This window comes from Echiichthys vipera, assembly GCF_963691815.1.
Source record: "Echiichthys vipera genome assembly, chromosome: 18".
NCBI classification, from domain to species: Eukaryota; Metazoa; Chordata; class Actinopteri; order Perciformes; family Trachinidae; genus Echiichthys; species Echiichthys vipera.
Genome location: NC_139843.1, coordinates 15,722,739 through 15,739,665, shown reverse-complemented (window position 1 = coordinate 15,739,665; position 16,927 = coordinate 15,722,739). Strand labels below are relative to the sequence as shown.

Below are 16,927 nucleotides of genomic sequence, written 5' to 3'. Positions count from 1 at the left end.
GAAGACATGTATGCAAACACTCACATGAGAGAAATAATGTATTCCCATCAGATGTATCTGAAATAGAACAGGATTTCTCCATTTCTTATTTTATCCCTCTTTCATTATCCCTTCCCATCAATTCTGTTTTTCTGGACAACTTCAGCCTGAGCGTGGAGCGCTATAGCCACAACAGGGTCGAAAGGAAGTGGAAGCTCGCCCTCACATTCCTCCAGAATTGATCGAGCCTTTTATAGGCGCATGTGCTGACCAGTATTTTTATGCCGGTTGTTACTGGACGTCCACAAACCCGAGCCCCTTTCACACATGCATTGCAAACCTGAAATTATCTAGACATTACCCGGCAGAACTGTATGGGACTTTACCCTGCCAACTCCCTATAAAGTCTGTGTAATGTTCGATTGAGCCCATGTGTGAACAGATCAGGTCAGTGTCCAGAGAATTCAAAGTTGCCTTCACCGTGCTGCCCCGAGCTAATCAGTGTTAGCCACATCCGGCTGTTAGCGACACTACTGGATTTCACGAAAAAACTGTCTCGATGGCTTATTTGGTGTATGTAAGTGCCGAAAAAGACCATGGGATGATTTTGCACCAGGATTACACTTTAAAGAACGGGTGTTCATCAAGTCGGCAGTAGGAGGAGAGAAGGGAAAGGATCCAGTAATCAGTGTAAAAGTCACCTGCAGGACCAGAGCCTGATGGGGGCGAAAACAGCCAATCAGCAGTGATGGCTGTGCCGGCTGTCATCCACCGTCTGGCTTAAGTCCTCACACAGATACTGAAACACACAGGAGACAGTTGTGGTAAGAATGACAAGTGTACACGCATCAGCTGCTGATTATGTGTTTGGACTTTACCATGGGCTGCTGAGGTTGCTCGTTGTGGTCATTCTCCGCTGAGCTGTTGGATGAAGCTGAAGTGGATGACAGGAGACAACATAAGTTTGTGTTTGTGTGTGTGTTTGTGTGTGTCTTTGTGTGTGTGTGTGTGTGTGTGTGTGTGTGTGTGTGTGTGTGTGTGTGTGTGTGTGTGTGTGTGTGTGTGTGTGTGTGTGTGTGTGTGTGTGTGTGTGTGTGTGTGTGTGTGTGCATGCGCATAACTGTCTGCTTGGGTGTGGTTGCTGAGAAAGCACAGCTAATCGCTTATTTTGGCGAGTTCTGAGTAATAGGCATACAGTGAAAGGAAAGTGTAGAAAATATCTTGTGCACACACACACACACACACAAACTTCGAGCATTAGCGCGTTTAAATCTGGCTTGTGTCTTTGGAGCAGAACATTGCCCAAATGTTCCTGAGCTGAGCTCCAGACTTCAGAGGAGGGGAATGTGAAGAATGCTCCGACTGTTCTCTTCATAACCCGGTGGAATTGGACATGATTTAATCAGAGTATCAGGTTTAATTAGCTTGGAAGGCCATCCTGACCTCTGCGCTTTCCGCAGCACATACCCGTACACATGTGTAGAGGGTTTCCAACAGAAGTGGTAATTACTGATTGGGACATTCCCAGTGCACAGCCAAATGTGACTGGAGAGAGCCTGGGTCAGGGAGAGGCTGTGTGTGTGTGTGTGTGTGTGTAGCACCTCAAAACACCTGTTTCCACTGAATGCTTACCTTCAGAGCAGCATTCTTCCTCTGAAGTTTGACCCCTGTTGGTGGGACCAGGTACTTGACTTTTAACCTTGCCAAGCTCTGGTTTGACACCCTCTGTCCTCTCCTCTGTGCCTTCTGTCAGTTTCTTTTGTGTCTTCCTGTGGATGTCAGAAGCAAAATATTTCGCTCATCGCTGAAGAGAGTTGACTTGTGCAAACACAAAGCTGTTTACTTTAGATTAGACAGGTTTCCCAATTTTGTTCATGTCTCTGAACTAGACTGTGATCTCTGCTGGATAATATTTTGTCACAGAGTCCGATATCTGTGTGAGTGTTTGTTGGTAGATTTGATTTAAACCAGACTCCGTTTGTGTGGTATCATTGGCCTGCACATGAGAACTCTCTGTGCTCCTGTGTGTGTGTGTGTGTGTGTGTGTGTGTGTGTGTGTGTGTGTGTGTGTGTGTGTGTGTGTGTGTGTGTGTGTGTGTGTGTGTGTGTGTGTGTGTGTGTGTGTGTGCATTTTAAGACTGCTTTCTTTGATACATTAAAACTGACTGATTATTGATTCAACATATAAAAATGCTCCACTGATTAGCTGTTTAAAAGTCTTCTGAATGGTTCAAGACTTTCGTGGCAAAAATGAGGGTTTAGAAGTGAATGCTTGGCAGCCTCTCAGATGAAGACAACATCTCGAGAAATGATGCATATGTGGAATTCTTTGATTCAAATTTGACATGTTTGCACTACCTAATACATTATTAAAATGTATGTGGCAGTATGCAGTATGCTAAAAACTTGACAATGTAGAGCCAAAATAAGGGTCTACAGCTCTATGAGGCTGTGCTTATAATTAATAATTGGAAGAATTTGTTCCCGAAAAATTCATGTAAACGCCCCCTCATATCAGAACAACAATTCGGAAACTCTGCGAAAATGTTTGTTCATGACTTGTCGAGTTGATGCATATTGCGCAGAAACCTGGCGGAAGAAGATGCAACTTTGATGGTAAAAAGCTTGTTATTAATGCCCATATTGTATATACATTTTTCTCATTTCATCTGTAATATGATATTACTGTTAGTTGGCCATGTAGAGTTACCCAGTTAACGTGAAAGGTGATTTATTAGCATTGAACCTGTAAACAAGTCAGGTAAAGAGCATATTCTAGTGGTTTTAAGAAACGTACAGGTGCAGCAACAAGTCTGTGCCAAATCACTAAGATAAAGCTCCAAACTAGAAACAGCTATCAATGTGTTGTTTAAATGTTCTGAGCAATAAGATAGAACACATCTTCATTTTTGCATCCATGGTGTTTCCACATTACGACTTAAAGCGGAAGAATAGCTTCCCAACACGGGAAATGGGACCATCCGATGAGCATGTGAATGCACCATCCAACACAACATTAATGCTAATATCAGAATGCTAACATGCTCACAATGACAATGCTAACATGACAATGTTAGGTATAATGTTTTCCCTGGCATACTGAGGCTGAAGGGAGTGTCAGAGTAGTTTTGCGAGTACTTGGTTGACATTGCCATCCCTGGAGCCACGGTTCTGGCAAAAAAAAAAGAATTAGTCAACACTTATGCAAGAGCTACAGCAGAGACATTTAAATGTCTCTGTGGATGGTCGACAAATCAGTTGCCTTAGAGGCAGTGACAGACAGAGTGAGAAGAGAGTGGGCAGAGACGATGATGTTAACAACTTGATTGATTTTTAGACCACCATTCTTTTCCCTCACACCCTCACATGTATCTAAGCATGTGCTCACTCTGACTTCCACTTCACTGCATTTTCTCATCTCTTATATTCAATTACTCCTGAGTGTTCTCTCCTTTATGGTTTCTGTTACCCCAACATGTGACTGAAATACAGTCATGCACACAGCAAAGGCCTGGGCCAAACCAGAGTTTATGACCTTTAACCAAACTCAACTTTCTATTAAAGACTCATATGTCTGTGGAAACAACCAGGGAAGTTTCTTTTGGGAGGAAGCACTCAACCATGACGTATTTCTCTATATTAGATTTGGTGCAAATCATTCACTGTTGACACCATTACTTGTTTGGGCATCTTCTGTACACTCTACTGTGTGTTAGCAGATTGTAATAATAAAATCCCATAAAGGCTGCCATGTTTACACACGTCATCCTCAAAATTTTGGACTGTATGATCCAATATGCTTCACAGGCAGCATATGTGCTGTCATTTTTAGCATTTATGGCCTCGGCCATGGAAGAGTTAGCACACAGAGTCAACTTGTTAACCCTCAGTGGGCTACACATAAGTATTTTTTGTTTCCCTACTAATCTGAATTTGCGTCATTTATTTATTTAAAGGTCCCATAATGTAAAAAAATGAGATTTACATGTAGTTTTTTAAAATTGTAAAGCAGGTTATAGTGCAATATAAATACTCTGAAAGTATCAAAACGCTCAGTCCACAGAGAAACACACACAACTGTATTCAGAAACTGTGCCTTTAAACTTTAGGACTTCTGTACAGTTGTGATGTCACAACTATACTATATATAGGTAGAACGTGTAATAATGTGTGTGTGTGTGTGTGTGTGTGTGTGTGTGTGTGTGTGTGTGTGTGGGTGGTTGTGTGTGTGTGTGTGTGGGGGGGGGTTAACAGTAAAGCATGTAAACATGAACCTGAAAGTTAGCATATTATGATACTTATGGAAATATAATTTCGTCCCTCTCAGACTATTTTTAATTTTCCAATTATTTGATAGAAACTCACGATCCTCACCTCTCGTAAGTAGCTGTCTCAGTGATATTCCACATCACTCCCTGCCCGAAAGAACCCACACGATCACCGTCCACGGTCCACAGTCCAGTAGAGCCATCAGCTGAGGCCGTGAGGACAAACAATCTGTCAACCACCTCGAGGACTTCCACACTTACTAATGCTCTCTCATGTGCCCTCCAACGCTGCAGCAGAGGAGGCTGCTCACAAACTGGCTATGTGGAAAAAGAAGGCCTCAGGAATGAGGATACACAGTACAGTACAGAACACACTTCATCTTTTATTTATTTCATTGTATTATTTAAACACACACACACACACACACACACACACACACACACACACACACACACACACACACACACACACACACACACACACACACACACACACACACACACACACACACACACACACACACACACACACACACACACACACACACACACACACACACACCTCGTGTTGGATGTCCTGTGCATAGTGACAGATGTCCCAGATCTGAAGCCAGCCCGTTGTGTCTCCAGAGACCAGGATGGTGTTTTTAGGCTGATCTGAGCTCAGGCTCAGCACACGCTCACCTGGCTGCTCTGGAGCATAGAACCGGCCTGGAACGAGGTCGAAAAAAAATGAACTGTGCATTGCAGTTTTCCAAACATAAAGAAAGCAAGTCAAATTTTCATTTTTACAGTAGTCTCCTGTAGGTTTGGATTCCTGAAGTTCTACAGGAAGAAACCTGCATGAAAGTAAATCTAGGAAGTCTGATTTTGTGCCACTTTTAAGAAAACAGTTTTGAGATAAATACCAATTTGCTACCATTATATTTTATGTCACACATCTCCATATTATGCTGGTTCCTTTCTGCTAGAAAAATGCATGGACGCATAGACAAACCTATACACACACAAACACACACTGGCTCACTCATGCACCCATGCCCAGTGGTCATAGTGCACAAATCCTACACCACTAAACACAGATGGGCTCTGGAAAGCGACATAGTTGTGGGCTGCCAGGAATGGTACAGGCGGGGGGCCAAGTCAACAGTTCAGCCTAACTGTCACTGCTCTGGCTGTTCTGGCTGAATCCATCTTACGGGGGGATCATTAAAACTGACAGATGCTTGTCAATTGCTTGTACAGTGCGGTTATTCCACCTCCCTCGTACGGTGAGAGTGTTATTCTAAAATCATGCCTTTTTACTTTAGCATCTGGTTCTTTTGAATGATAATCTCTGCATCCATCCTGCCTCTCGCATCCGCACTCACCATAGGTGTGCGTCTGTCCGGTGATGCTCCAAAAGCAGAGGAAGCCAGCCTGCGATGAGACCAGGACACCTCTGTTTCTCAACTTTCTGTTGCCAGCCCGATGCTGCAGGAACAAGAGGGAGTCCACAGGCAGGGCCACTCTAGATGTACACCAGAAAAGGAAAAACAAACATCAGGCTACCACTTTTAACACTACTCACTCATTAGGTAGTACTCTTGACAAATTATTGATTTACAACTAGACAAGAGCTAAGGTTGTGAGATAATTATTTGGAAAGGAATGAAGAAAAAAAAAGTTATGCTTCATACATTTGTTTGTAATTTTGACTTTTCTTTAATCTTTGATTTTTCATGGGAAATAATGGAAAATTCTATTTCTTGAGTTTCTAAGGAGCATCAAACAAGCATCAAGCTGAAAAATGAAGCCAACATGAAAAAGCGGCAATACATCAAATGGCCACTTGAGGCTGACTCCAAAAGCGAGTCAATGCCCATAGACTCCCATGTTAAAATAACCCAATATTACAGCAGACGTAATAAAAATGTTTACATCCTGGTGCCAAAAAACAGTTTTGTTCTCTATAAGTAATTTCCCAACCCCCAACTGTAAAGGTTTTTTTTTTTATACAACCCACCCATTTAAATAACATTAAAGCTTAGAGTTATGCATAATTAAGCACATGGTCTCTTTGAGTTACAGGTGGGTGTCGTAATCTTTAAACATGTATTGTATTTTATAGGCATATAACATGTAAATGCAGTACAATATCTTCCTCTGACGTTTTGTGGAGTAGCAACACAACATACTTGTATGTATAAAATGGAAATACTCAGGTAAAGTACAAGTACTTCAAACATGTACTAAAGTACAGTACTTACTTTCCAGCCCTACCTCGACTCGAGCATCTTTACTAACTTCACATCAAGGCTGCATTTTCTCACCCTTTCTGTGGCGGTGTCTGTAGACGAAGCACGGGTCCTTGCGTCTCCAGCCTCCAGACGATGACCTCTCCGTCATGGCTCGCCGTGGCAACGACCCCCAGGGCGGAGCATTGACGCACAGTTAAGATGTCTGATTTGTGGACACCGCTTGACTTCCACGACATGTCTGCTCTTACATACAAATCCTGCATTATATACAAGGTTGTAAATATTAAACAGCAGAGCTTTTATTGATTATAAAAATGAACTGTGTGCAGTATTCGGATTGACCAGTTTTAGGAGGTTTTACCAGAAAACACAAAATACTATATTGTCTTCAGGCACCACTGTATGCGTGAGCTTGATGGCTGAAATTGTGAAACTTTTCACATCATTTCCAACAGTTTGACAGTTTACAAATGATCTGAAATAACATGTAATTGTTTTTGTTGCCTTGCAGAAACCAGCTCTATTTCCCTCTCTGGTTTACAGATTTTGTGTACACCTCTGGGCTACAGTGCTGAGGTCAGCTCTTTCAAATGGACCCGGTAACCCAGCACAGTGGACGTCAGAGGATTACTGGTGCTGGTGTCTTAGATCCGGGGTGTCCAACCCTGCTCATTGAGAGATACTGCATGTTTAAGGTTTCTCCCTGCTCTAACACACCTGAGTCTAACAATTTTCCAACCCGTGACAAGCTTCAGCTGCTTGATAACGAGCACATTATTAGAATCAGATGTGTTAGAGCAGAGAGAAACCTAAAACATGCAGGACAGTAGCTCTCCATGAGCAGGCTTGGACACCCCTGTCTTAAATGGAACCGATGTCTTTGATGCCACCAGGTGCGTGTGTAAGTGTAATTTACGTCATTCACTGATATAATTTACGCCTAAAAAAAACAGGGTTTTGAATGATTAATGTTTTTCAAAAACCCGACACTGCAGATGCAGAGGGGCTTCACAATGAGAAACATTGTGAGTGGGGTAAAAACATGACTGAGAATTTTTGTGGAAATGCATGAATACTGAATGTCTCTACTGTGTCCGAGGGATGAATCTAACCGCAGAGCAGATGGTTGTTAAAGGTTGAGAGGTACAATGTAACACAAGCACTCGAGGTGTGAAAACATGTTCATCCAGACTTGTCTAAGACTGCAGTATGTATTTGTGTTTAAACGGGCACGGCCAGGGCTTCATCTTTATTTCTTACTGAGTGTCAGCATGTGTGTGTGTGTGTGTGTGTGTGTGTGTATATAAAGTATATACAGTATATAGTGGATTTGGTGAATCTTTCTTTAGGCTCTGAAATTTTCAGGACATTTTTTAACTAGCAATAAAAAGACACGAGAGGTAAGATTTAAATATATCACATATTTAACTGCAGCTTTATTGGTTTTAATTAAACACATTTTGCGCGGCTGTTGCAGCAAATATTTTCAACGGCTGAGCTTAACGACTTAAACAACTGTTGTCAGCACTCTTAAGGACAACACAGTGTTTTAAGTCTGTTCCAGATTAGTCACTATGGTGACAGCTGTCCGTGTGGGACTCATCATGCAGCACTCAATGTCTGTGGAAAGATATCTTAATGTGTACGTCTTGATGTATTTAAGCTTTTTTGGTCGTTAGTTAATGTGTGTGCTGCACTTTGCAGAAATGCCTGTCAATCAAAAGATGTTTGGTTTCAGTAGGTGGTGGTTCTGTTTGTACATCCAGTAGTAGACAGTTACTCATCTACTTTTCCAAACATTCACAAAAAAAATAAGAATGTCTTGCATTTTTGTTTTATTTTGTTTGAGCTGTTTTATGTCCAAATCACACGGACTCTTCTTCACACTATCTGAAGTCTGTAAGGTACCCTGCAGCAATGCAACATAAAAATCAAGAAAGAGGAGGACGGCGAGAATAAACAATGCTAGTTTGAGGGTGAATACCTGGAATACCAGATTACATTAAATGTCTGTTGTTGCGGTGATACACGCCGGGACATTGTGACATCACTTTTAAGTGTAGTTACAGGTGCATAAGGCCTGAAACTTCTAACATGAGAGAGCGATAAAACCCTGCTTTCAGCAAGTTACTCTATGTGAAACTGATGTGGAAAGCACCTTTAATTTTACCTTGGCAGCTGCAATGTTGTACTGAGCGACTCGCTGGCTCCAACCCACAGCCAGAAGCTGGTTGTCATGGAGACAGGTCAACCCGGTGACCTCAGAGTTTGTGATGGGCTCCAGTTTGTGCAGGTTAAGGCCATTTAGTAAGTTCCACACCTGCCCGGGGATTGGTCCTCTCATTAACAAACTCTTTTGAACTCTCTGTGAAATGGACATGGAGTCCACCAATAATATCAAATTCACAGTATTTTTGTACAAACTGATAGTGAGAAAGGAAGAACCTTAATGGTGCCGTTGCAAGCCCCAGTGATAAGTCTTCTTTGTGAGGAGTCTAGTGACATGCAGGTGAGCTCATCTTCTCCATGAGCGTTTAAGATCTGAAGCTGCCTCCTCCCTGTCTCCACGCCCCACAGAGACACAGATGAGTCAGCATGTCCAGTTACTACCTGTCTCAGAGCGGAGTTGTACAGAGCACAGGAGAGGGCGGGACCACTCTGGATGTCTGGTCCAGGTTCCTTTTCTTCATCCGTCAACCATCCACCCCCTCCTCTTCTCCTTTCCGTCAAGTTGAGCAGTGCTAGGTAATCTTTGCATCCCACCACTAAATGAGACAGTGTCTGCTGAGGAAGAGGCGGGCTCAGCAACAGGAAGGGGAAGTTGCCTTGTTCTGGGATTCTACCTGACTGGTGGCAGGGGAACTGCAGGCGGATGGTTTTCAGACAGTGATGGCTGGAGATGTCCCAAACCCTCAGCTCCTGACAAAGGAACCGCTCATTTACTACAAAATAAACAAGCAGTGATACGTCATGCATCATACATGTCATAGCATAAAATGACGTAAAGGTCCCCTATTATGCTAATTTCCAGGTTCTTGCTTGTATTTTTCGGCTTCTACTAGAACATGTTTACATGCGATAATGTTCAAAAATGACATCAATATTCTCATACTATCTGTCTGAATATGCCCGTATTTATTCTCTGTCTGAAATGCTCCATTTCAGCGCCTGTCTCTTTAAGGTCCCCTCCTTAAAAAGCCTAGTTTGCTCTGATTGGTCAGTGTTTCCAGATCTTCCTCATCTGTGCTCTTGGAGTCTTAGCGTCACACTTGCGAACAACAGTAACGGCACTGTAGCAGCATTTTCTACCTAAATATTATATAGTTTTGACGTCAGAACAGTACAGAAGTTGAAACGGCTCATGTAAAGACACAGTTTCTGAATACGGGTTGGGAGAATTTCTCTGTGGATTGAGTGTTTTGATACTTTCACAGTATATATATATAGCACCTCGACCTGCTTTATTTTAGAAAATCTCACTATTTACAATTTGGGACCCTTTAATATGTTTTCCAGCCTCTATTCTAAGCTTGATCTGTAATGACTCACAGCATCTCTGGAGTAGCTGAAGATCTGCCCAACAGGTTGGTAGATTGCAACATCCAGCACAGTGGCGTGGTGTCCCAGCAGTGTAGCTACGGGACGCGTGGTCACAAATCGAGTCCACAGTCTGACTGCTCGGTCACAACCTCCTGTGACCATCAACTGCAGTGACTCATTGTAATCAAAACATTTTGCACCCTGAAATGAGAAAAAGAAAGACCAGGTTGATATACAGAATATGTTGCTTTAAGAAATAAAGCATGCTCACTTCTTATCATACAAATTAAATCAAGTGGTCTCAGTATTTTGAACTGGGGAGTTTGTAATGGTGGCTTTATTGTTCAAATATCCAGACAGTTAATTAGAGTATAAAATGAGTGTGCTGGCCATCGTCATTGTGAATAACAGGAAGCATCACCACCCAGTTTAATGACACTCTGTGCAACAACATAACTTCAGTCAGTGGCACTTTCTGCTTCTGCATGCTGTCAACTTTAGAAATAACTCGACTCCCATCTCATATTTGCTCTTCTAAATAGAACTGGCTCTGGATAATTCACTGAATACATTTTGTTCTATTTGCATTTGCCAAATAAGGACATCCATTGATTCAAAACCAAAATAATAATGGAATAATGGAGTGAAAGTTGACATTTTAAAACCTTGACCCACCCAGTTAGGTCATGGTCACCCAGACCAGAGTACTGTGACCTCCATCTGACCTCGATCCACGTCCAAAGTGGATAACTGAAAACATCATTACACTCCTTTCTTGCTCTACTACTGTTCATAGAGGAATACATTTTTAAAAATGTACTTCTGATGCATAAAAATATACTTTATATTGTACTAATCCCAATATTCAGAGTTATGTAATGTATGATACACAGTTAAATGCATTGAGAATACATAATACATGTTGAATTACCTGTTAAACATCAGATCAGGCAACACCACACTGTGAAGTCAGTTACCTGCTTAAATTTCCAAATATAAGGCTCCTGGGTCAGTGTCACATTCGTAAAGACCACTGAGGTGGTGTCACTTTCTGATGATGTCATGATGACGTTGGCACCCTAACCCTAACCCTAACCCTAACCCTAACCTGTTAAACATCAGATCAGGCAACACCACACTGTGAAGTCAGTTACCTGCTTAAATTTCCAAATATAAGGCTCCTGGTTCAGTGTCACATTCGTAAAGACTACTGAGGTGGTGTCGCTTTCTGATGATGTCATGATGACGTTGGCGCTGGGATCAAACATCACTCTGTTGATTGGTTCTTGGTGGATGTTAGGGATGTGACGGTAGGAGACCATGTTGCTGTGTTCACTGAGGTCCTGTGGTCACGACAGAAAACAATAAATGCTCAACACATTGCTCTACAAGAACCAGAACTGTGCTAAGTAATTAAGTAGACAAGGCAAAGCTTACTGGGAAAAAGATCCTCTGTGGACCATTCTCCACCTTGGATGGATTCTTGAAAAGACCTTTTGATGGATTCAGGAAACACATGAGGTGGACTCCTCCTTTTTCATCCCCCAGAAACAGCACAGATGGACGTTCTGGACACTTGGAGGGGAAAAAAGAGCACAGTGATGAGTTTATTTCTTTCAGAGCAGAGTTGTTCAGCTGGAAAGAACATCTGAAATGAACAGTGGTCCTACCTGAACATCATGCCAGTAACAAAGAGCTGTCGGGACACTACGAAACCCTTAGAGTGAGAATGAGATGATGAGTTAACACTTGAAAATGTAGATGTTTGTAGAGAAACTGCAATAACGACAGTAACATTTAGTTAGCACTAAGTATACCAAATAGGTGGATATCCTCAATTACACTGCCTGTGGAGACATTGACAAAGTGCAAGTCCCTGCAGTCGGTTGCTATGGCAACTTTGTGGATGTTGCCCATATAGACGGCGTCAGTGGTCCAGCCTCTGAATCTCCTCGTGTTGGCCACTTCCTCTGTTGGGTCTCCAGCAAGCTGGATTAAATAGGATTAAATATAAATGTGTGTGTGTTGTATTTCCATGTGAATGTAAAAGTAGTACCATGATGTCACTCACCCCGAGAGTTTTGAGGATGTGTAGGCTGCTGTTCCAGACAGTGACCTGACCTCCCTTACTGACACTAATATAGCGGAGCGGAGGAGGGTGGGAGACAGCAACCACGCGCACTGTTGGCAAACGCTGCAGAGAATATGAGTTGGTTAAAGTATGGTTTATTTTTAAAAAGTTATTGGAGGTTTAAAAGTATCACTTTGAGAAAAAAAAATATATATACACAGAGTATAGAAAAAAAAGGTGAATTTGTGCAGAAAAATGCAGCTTATTACACACAGAAGCTGGAGGCAACTTTTGGTCCAATATTAATCAAGATGCCTTATTTATTCTGCACAATATGAGTTGTAGGTTTTAAACTTCTTTTCGACACTTCTTTTATAATAGATAAAACAATGGGGGCGTAGACCTCTATTAGCTGACAGACACAAAGCTGGCTAACCTGTTAGCAAACACAACTATTGACATTTGTTCCTTTTGGAGACCCTTTTCTGCCAAGCTGACGACTGTAAATCCAATATTCACCTTATTTATTTCTTTTCTAGCTTAATTTCGCTCTCTGACACCTTTTGAGGACAATATCTAGCTCTTTAGCTGCTAATGTTGGAACTATTTCACTAGCTAGCATAACTGCTATCTGTGTCTCATATGGTGCTGGGCAGTTAGCGCAGTGTTAGCAGAGCTTTTTGCTGAAAACTCTGGCCTGGTAAGTGATGCAACTGTTACATTACAGATATACATTTGATTCAATTGTGTTTGGTTCGGGTTTAATGTAAGAAAGTTTTAGTTTTTTACATGTATTTCTTAGGGAAATAGTATTAAAACTAGCTCATATGGCTAATTTCATACAGTTGGTGGTTCTAAGATTTTACTTTTAGCTACTTAACAGCTGAGCAGGTTAACAAAATCTATGTTGTAGTAGGCAATCTACTTAAAACGATCTGACCATTAATTTTGGTGCCCCCATTAGGCCTTTCAGTGTTCCTTTTTCAACATTGGGACATCCTGAAAAGATGCAAAAATCCTTCTCATTTTACCAGATATCAGTGGGCCGCTGGATTTCTACCTTGTTATGGGAGCAGTGTCTGATCTGTGGCACGGAGTCCAGGAGAGCAGCTGTGGGGATGGAGGCGCGCTCCCTCTCAGTGTACTCCAGTAGCAGGTAGGAACAAAGCTGCTGCCACTTCAGCTGCCCGGTACAGCTGATATCTACCTGGATACGAAACAGTTAGAAGACTCCCGGTGGCTCTACAAGGATCACCTGGAAGTCATCTCAGCATATGTGCTTTTCTTTTCTTATCAGCACAAGACATCCCTTTATTTCTCCTTACCTCACTGAAGAACCTCTTAACCCATGTGTCGTCAACATCTGGACCAACAACTGACCTCAGGACCTCCAGAAACTCTTCAAACTTCATTCTGCGCTCTTCATTTCCTCCTCTGTTCCTTCCACTCCTTCCTTTGGGCCTGTTTTCATGTATCTGCACTCCAGCTTTTGGACGGGTAAATGCATTTCTCAGGAGCTGTAGGTGCTCTGGGGTCAGTTTCTCTGCAGGGCTGACTCCACAGGCTGGATCACTGCAGCAATGGTCATTTAAAGGGAAAATGTTTGTTTCCTCGTTGGAAATGTGTGTGGGAACAGGACGGTTTTTCTTCTTATTTAGTTCTTATGTGTGCAGATGTTGGCTACAGCTGCAGTTCAAAACATGCAGGATAAGAGAATTGGAAGTAAAGACACGATGGCTAAGTAGGACTGAAGCCAAGTGAAGCCAAAGATTGATCAATCAAGTTTTTCTTTTGTTACTATGACTGCTTATTAACTTCATCCAGTCACTGACGTCAGGTTTGTGACTGGCTCACTGCAGTATGAACGCAGCACTCCCAAGTGGTAGCACTGGGATAACACACTGCTGATTAAAAAAAAATAAAAAAATCACATCGTGTACTTGTGTGTGTACTAAGAACAAGTGGTGGGGGAATAAAAGTTAGGTGTGTGGGGTGTGTTTAAAACATCAAAGTGTTCTTCACCACCACCAGCTCCTTTGTGGCCCTGTTGCTCGGGGAGACAACAAGCTGGAACAATAACTCTTTTCTAGGTCCATCAGGACATGCATGAGCGGCCCTTTACACCATTCACATTTCTCACCAATCCTAATGGAACCGTAAAATAATTAAGTAATAAAAGTGCATTTGTTTGTTGAAAATGGAGTGTAAAAAGGATTGTCGTATCTGAAGCTGTGTGGGAAGGGAGCAAGAAATCCTTGTGGGTGTCTGAGAGGAGAAAATATGTGAATCTGAAGCAGAGAGATGCAACTTCATAATAGACTTGACATAAGTTTTTGTAATGAGATAAAAGGATGGTTGCATGGGTAGATGGGTGAAGGAGATATATTGAAACCAGCATATCTTTTTTTCACTTTAAGTGATTTATTTTAGTAAGATGTGATAAGATGTGGGAAGATATAGACTGGTGTCACAAAAATAATATTACGTTATGTACAGCCAACATATCACATGCAAAATTGACAAACAGGCTTGTGTATGCAGTAATATGTCACACACAGTTAATGAACAGTGGTCAGTTAAATTGATCAAATCAGAACAAGCTAAAGAAAACTCACCAAAACCTGCTGTGTGGCACCTCTATCTCATAAAGCACCCATGGATTTTTGTTTTTTCTCAAGGGATCCATATTGATAACCTCAGCCTCTTAAAATTCTTCCAAACACCAGATACGGCTCCACCTTTTCCCGATGAATTTCCAAATCCAGATGTGACCTAGAGTGGTCAGGGTTTCAAGTCCTTGAGGTTTCAGATCTTTGTGGCAAACAAAAGACGCAGCAACCTCGAGCGCTGAGGCTGATCTGAGATCCTCACCATGCTCCCAGTGTAAACACACAGAACCTTTGTTTCCTTCCCTCCCTCTGTCTTCTCCGGCAAACTTTTCTTTGCTCAACTAAACCTTCCAGTTTCAAGAAAGGGAAGGAATGTCCAGTGGATCAATAAGCCATCCGTCACTCATAAGTGTTTGACCACTCTCAGATGGGGGGAAAGTCAACACATTACAAGAAATGAATTTCCAAAATAGCTGCAAGTGTGCTGGGGGTAACAGAGCAACAAACCCTACAGACGAGCCCTCAGTGGATTAGTCATTTAGAGAGGCAAAGTTAGTCAGCACCCAGAAGAGTTAATATTGGCAACTTCTTCCCAAAGGACAGTTCAGCTGTTCTAATATAATATGCACACATCTTATATTTATACAATAGTGTTATACTCCACAAATATATTAGTTAAAAAGAGTAAAAGCAACAATCAATGATACTTTTTCATGTTATCACACCACAGACTTATTTTACTAGTGCAGTTCAATTATTGCCAGGCAACACACACTTCAATGAGCATGAGCTATCCAGAGTTGCCTCTGTCTAATGAAGGCACCCAAGTCCCTGTGCGTTTCCTCAGCTTGGCAATTTGTGCACCTGGTCTAATATTAGAACCTACAGTAGCCTGTACTATTACGGGCTCAAATATATACAGAATTCACCCGACATAAGATTCAACCAACAGTAATGGAGAACAGTAAAACACATTTGTACAGCATATTTTGACTTGTTAGTAAGAAATGTGAAGGTGGAACTAATAACATATAAAAAGGGCACCCTGTTGTGTCATGTAGACTTTAAAGCAGTCTTTAAAGGTGACGAGGCATCTCCCACTTTTCCCTAAGACAGACAGCCACTACTACTGCGATACGTAGGTGAACAAAAGTGGAAACGAAATGTATCTTGAACAAAGTCATTATTCATGTTAATATGCAAATATTTAGCTGATGTAGCCATGATGTTAAGAGGCTGAAACACAATTGTTTCCAAAATGAAGAAGAATTCCTTTATTAGTCCCGCGAATGGGGAAATTCAATTTTCACTGTATTATTTTACACACACACACACACAGGCCCGAAATACACACACATGATCAGACAGGACCTATATACATGCAACCAATGGAGAGATGTTAGAGCGAGGGGGCTGCCAGTGACCGGCACCCCGAGCAGTTAGGGGTTCGGTAGCTTGATCAACAGCACCTCAGCAGTGCTGTGCTACCAGTCCATACTCCATTCATGGTCCACACAGTGACTTGAACCAGCAACCCTCCGGTGCCCAGCCCAGTCACCTATGGACTGAGCTACTACCGCCCCCTGTATGATCCAAATAAATACAAATTGGGGGAAAAGACGTATACCAGGCACAATACTTTAAACAGTAGAAATAAACATACCCCCTGATTAAAAAACAGAGAGCCTTACAGTAGCGATAAGGTATTTGTGGGGATGGCCCAAGTGTTAAAATATATATTATTACCAATAAAGCCACTAGATGGAGCCAAAGCCAAAATATTACATCAGTGCTCAAGCAGTGCTGCTCATTTATTATAGAAATTAAAATAAAGCAAACATCTGACGACATTTACACACATTAACACAACATCAATTGTTTAGGCTGCTACAATATATATTTATATATTTAGATTTAAAAAACAAACTCTATTGAATAGCTTGTATGATGAATAGTGGTCCTGCTCTTTATTGAGTCACTTCATCCATACATGTACTTTGCTGGTACATGTACTCAGTGATACAAACTCATTTAGTCATTCAATATAAATAAAGCATGACAAAGACCATGAACTGTGGCTAATTAATAAACAGTTATGTGGACATTAGGACTGCAAATGCTTCCCCTGCTGACCTCTTATGTGCTCATGCCCTGCCTTGTGCTGTGCATGTTAGTGTCTAACTCAATGTGTTGGTGGTGTGTGTTTGTGCTCTATGCTGC

At 41.8% G+C, this 16,927-nt stretch overlaps 1 protein-coding gene across 1 annotated transcript; it reads right to left on the bottom strand.

Annotated features, from left to right (window-relative positions):
• Window positions 1–718: 718 nt before the first annotated feature.
• Window positions 719–14,784, bottom strand: LOC310960590 (cilia- and flagella-associated protein 337; the record flags this gene model as incomplete). Its single annotated transcript, XM_083932318.1, has 18 exons — window positions 719–778; window positions 858–913; window positions 3,080–3,150; window positions 4,354–4,565; window positions 4,810–4,958; window positions 5,618–5,757; window positions 6,560–6,744; window positions 8,658–8,807; window positions 8,933–9,406; window positions 10,037–10,228; window positions 11,182–11,370; window positions 11,465–11,602; window positions 11,698–11,744; window positions 11,845–12,016; window positions 12,099–12,221; window positions 13,159–13,305; window positions 13,424–13,670; window positions 14,714–14,784. The coding sequence occupies 18 exons, from the start codon at window positions 14,782–14,784 to the stop codon at window positions 719–721; spliced, it is 2,823 nt and encodes a 940-aa protein (XP_083788444.1).
• Window positions 14,785–16,927: the final 2,143 nt, after the last annotated feature.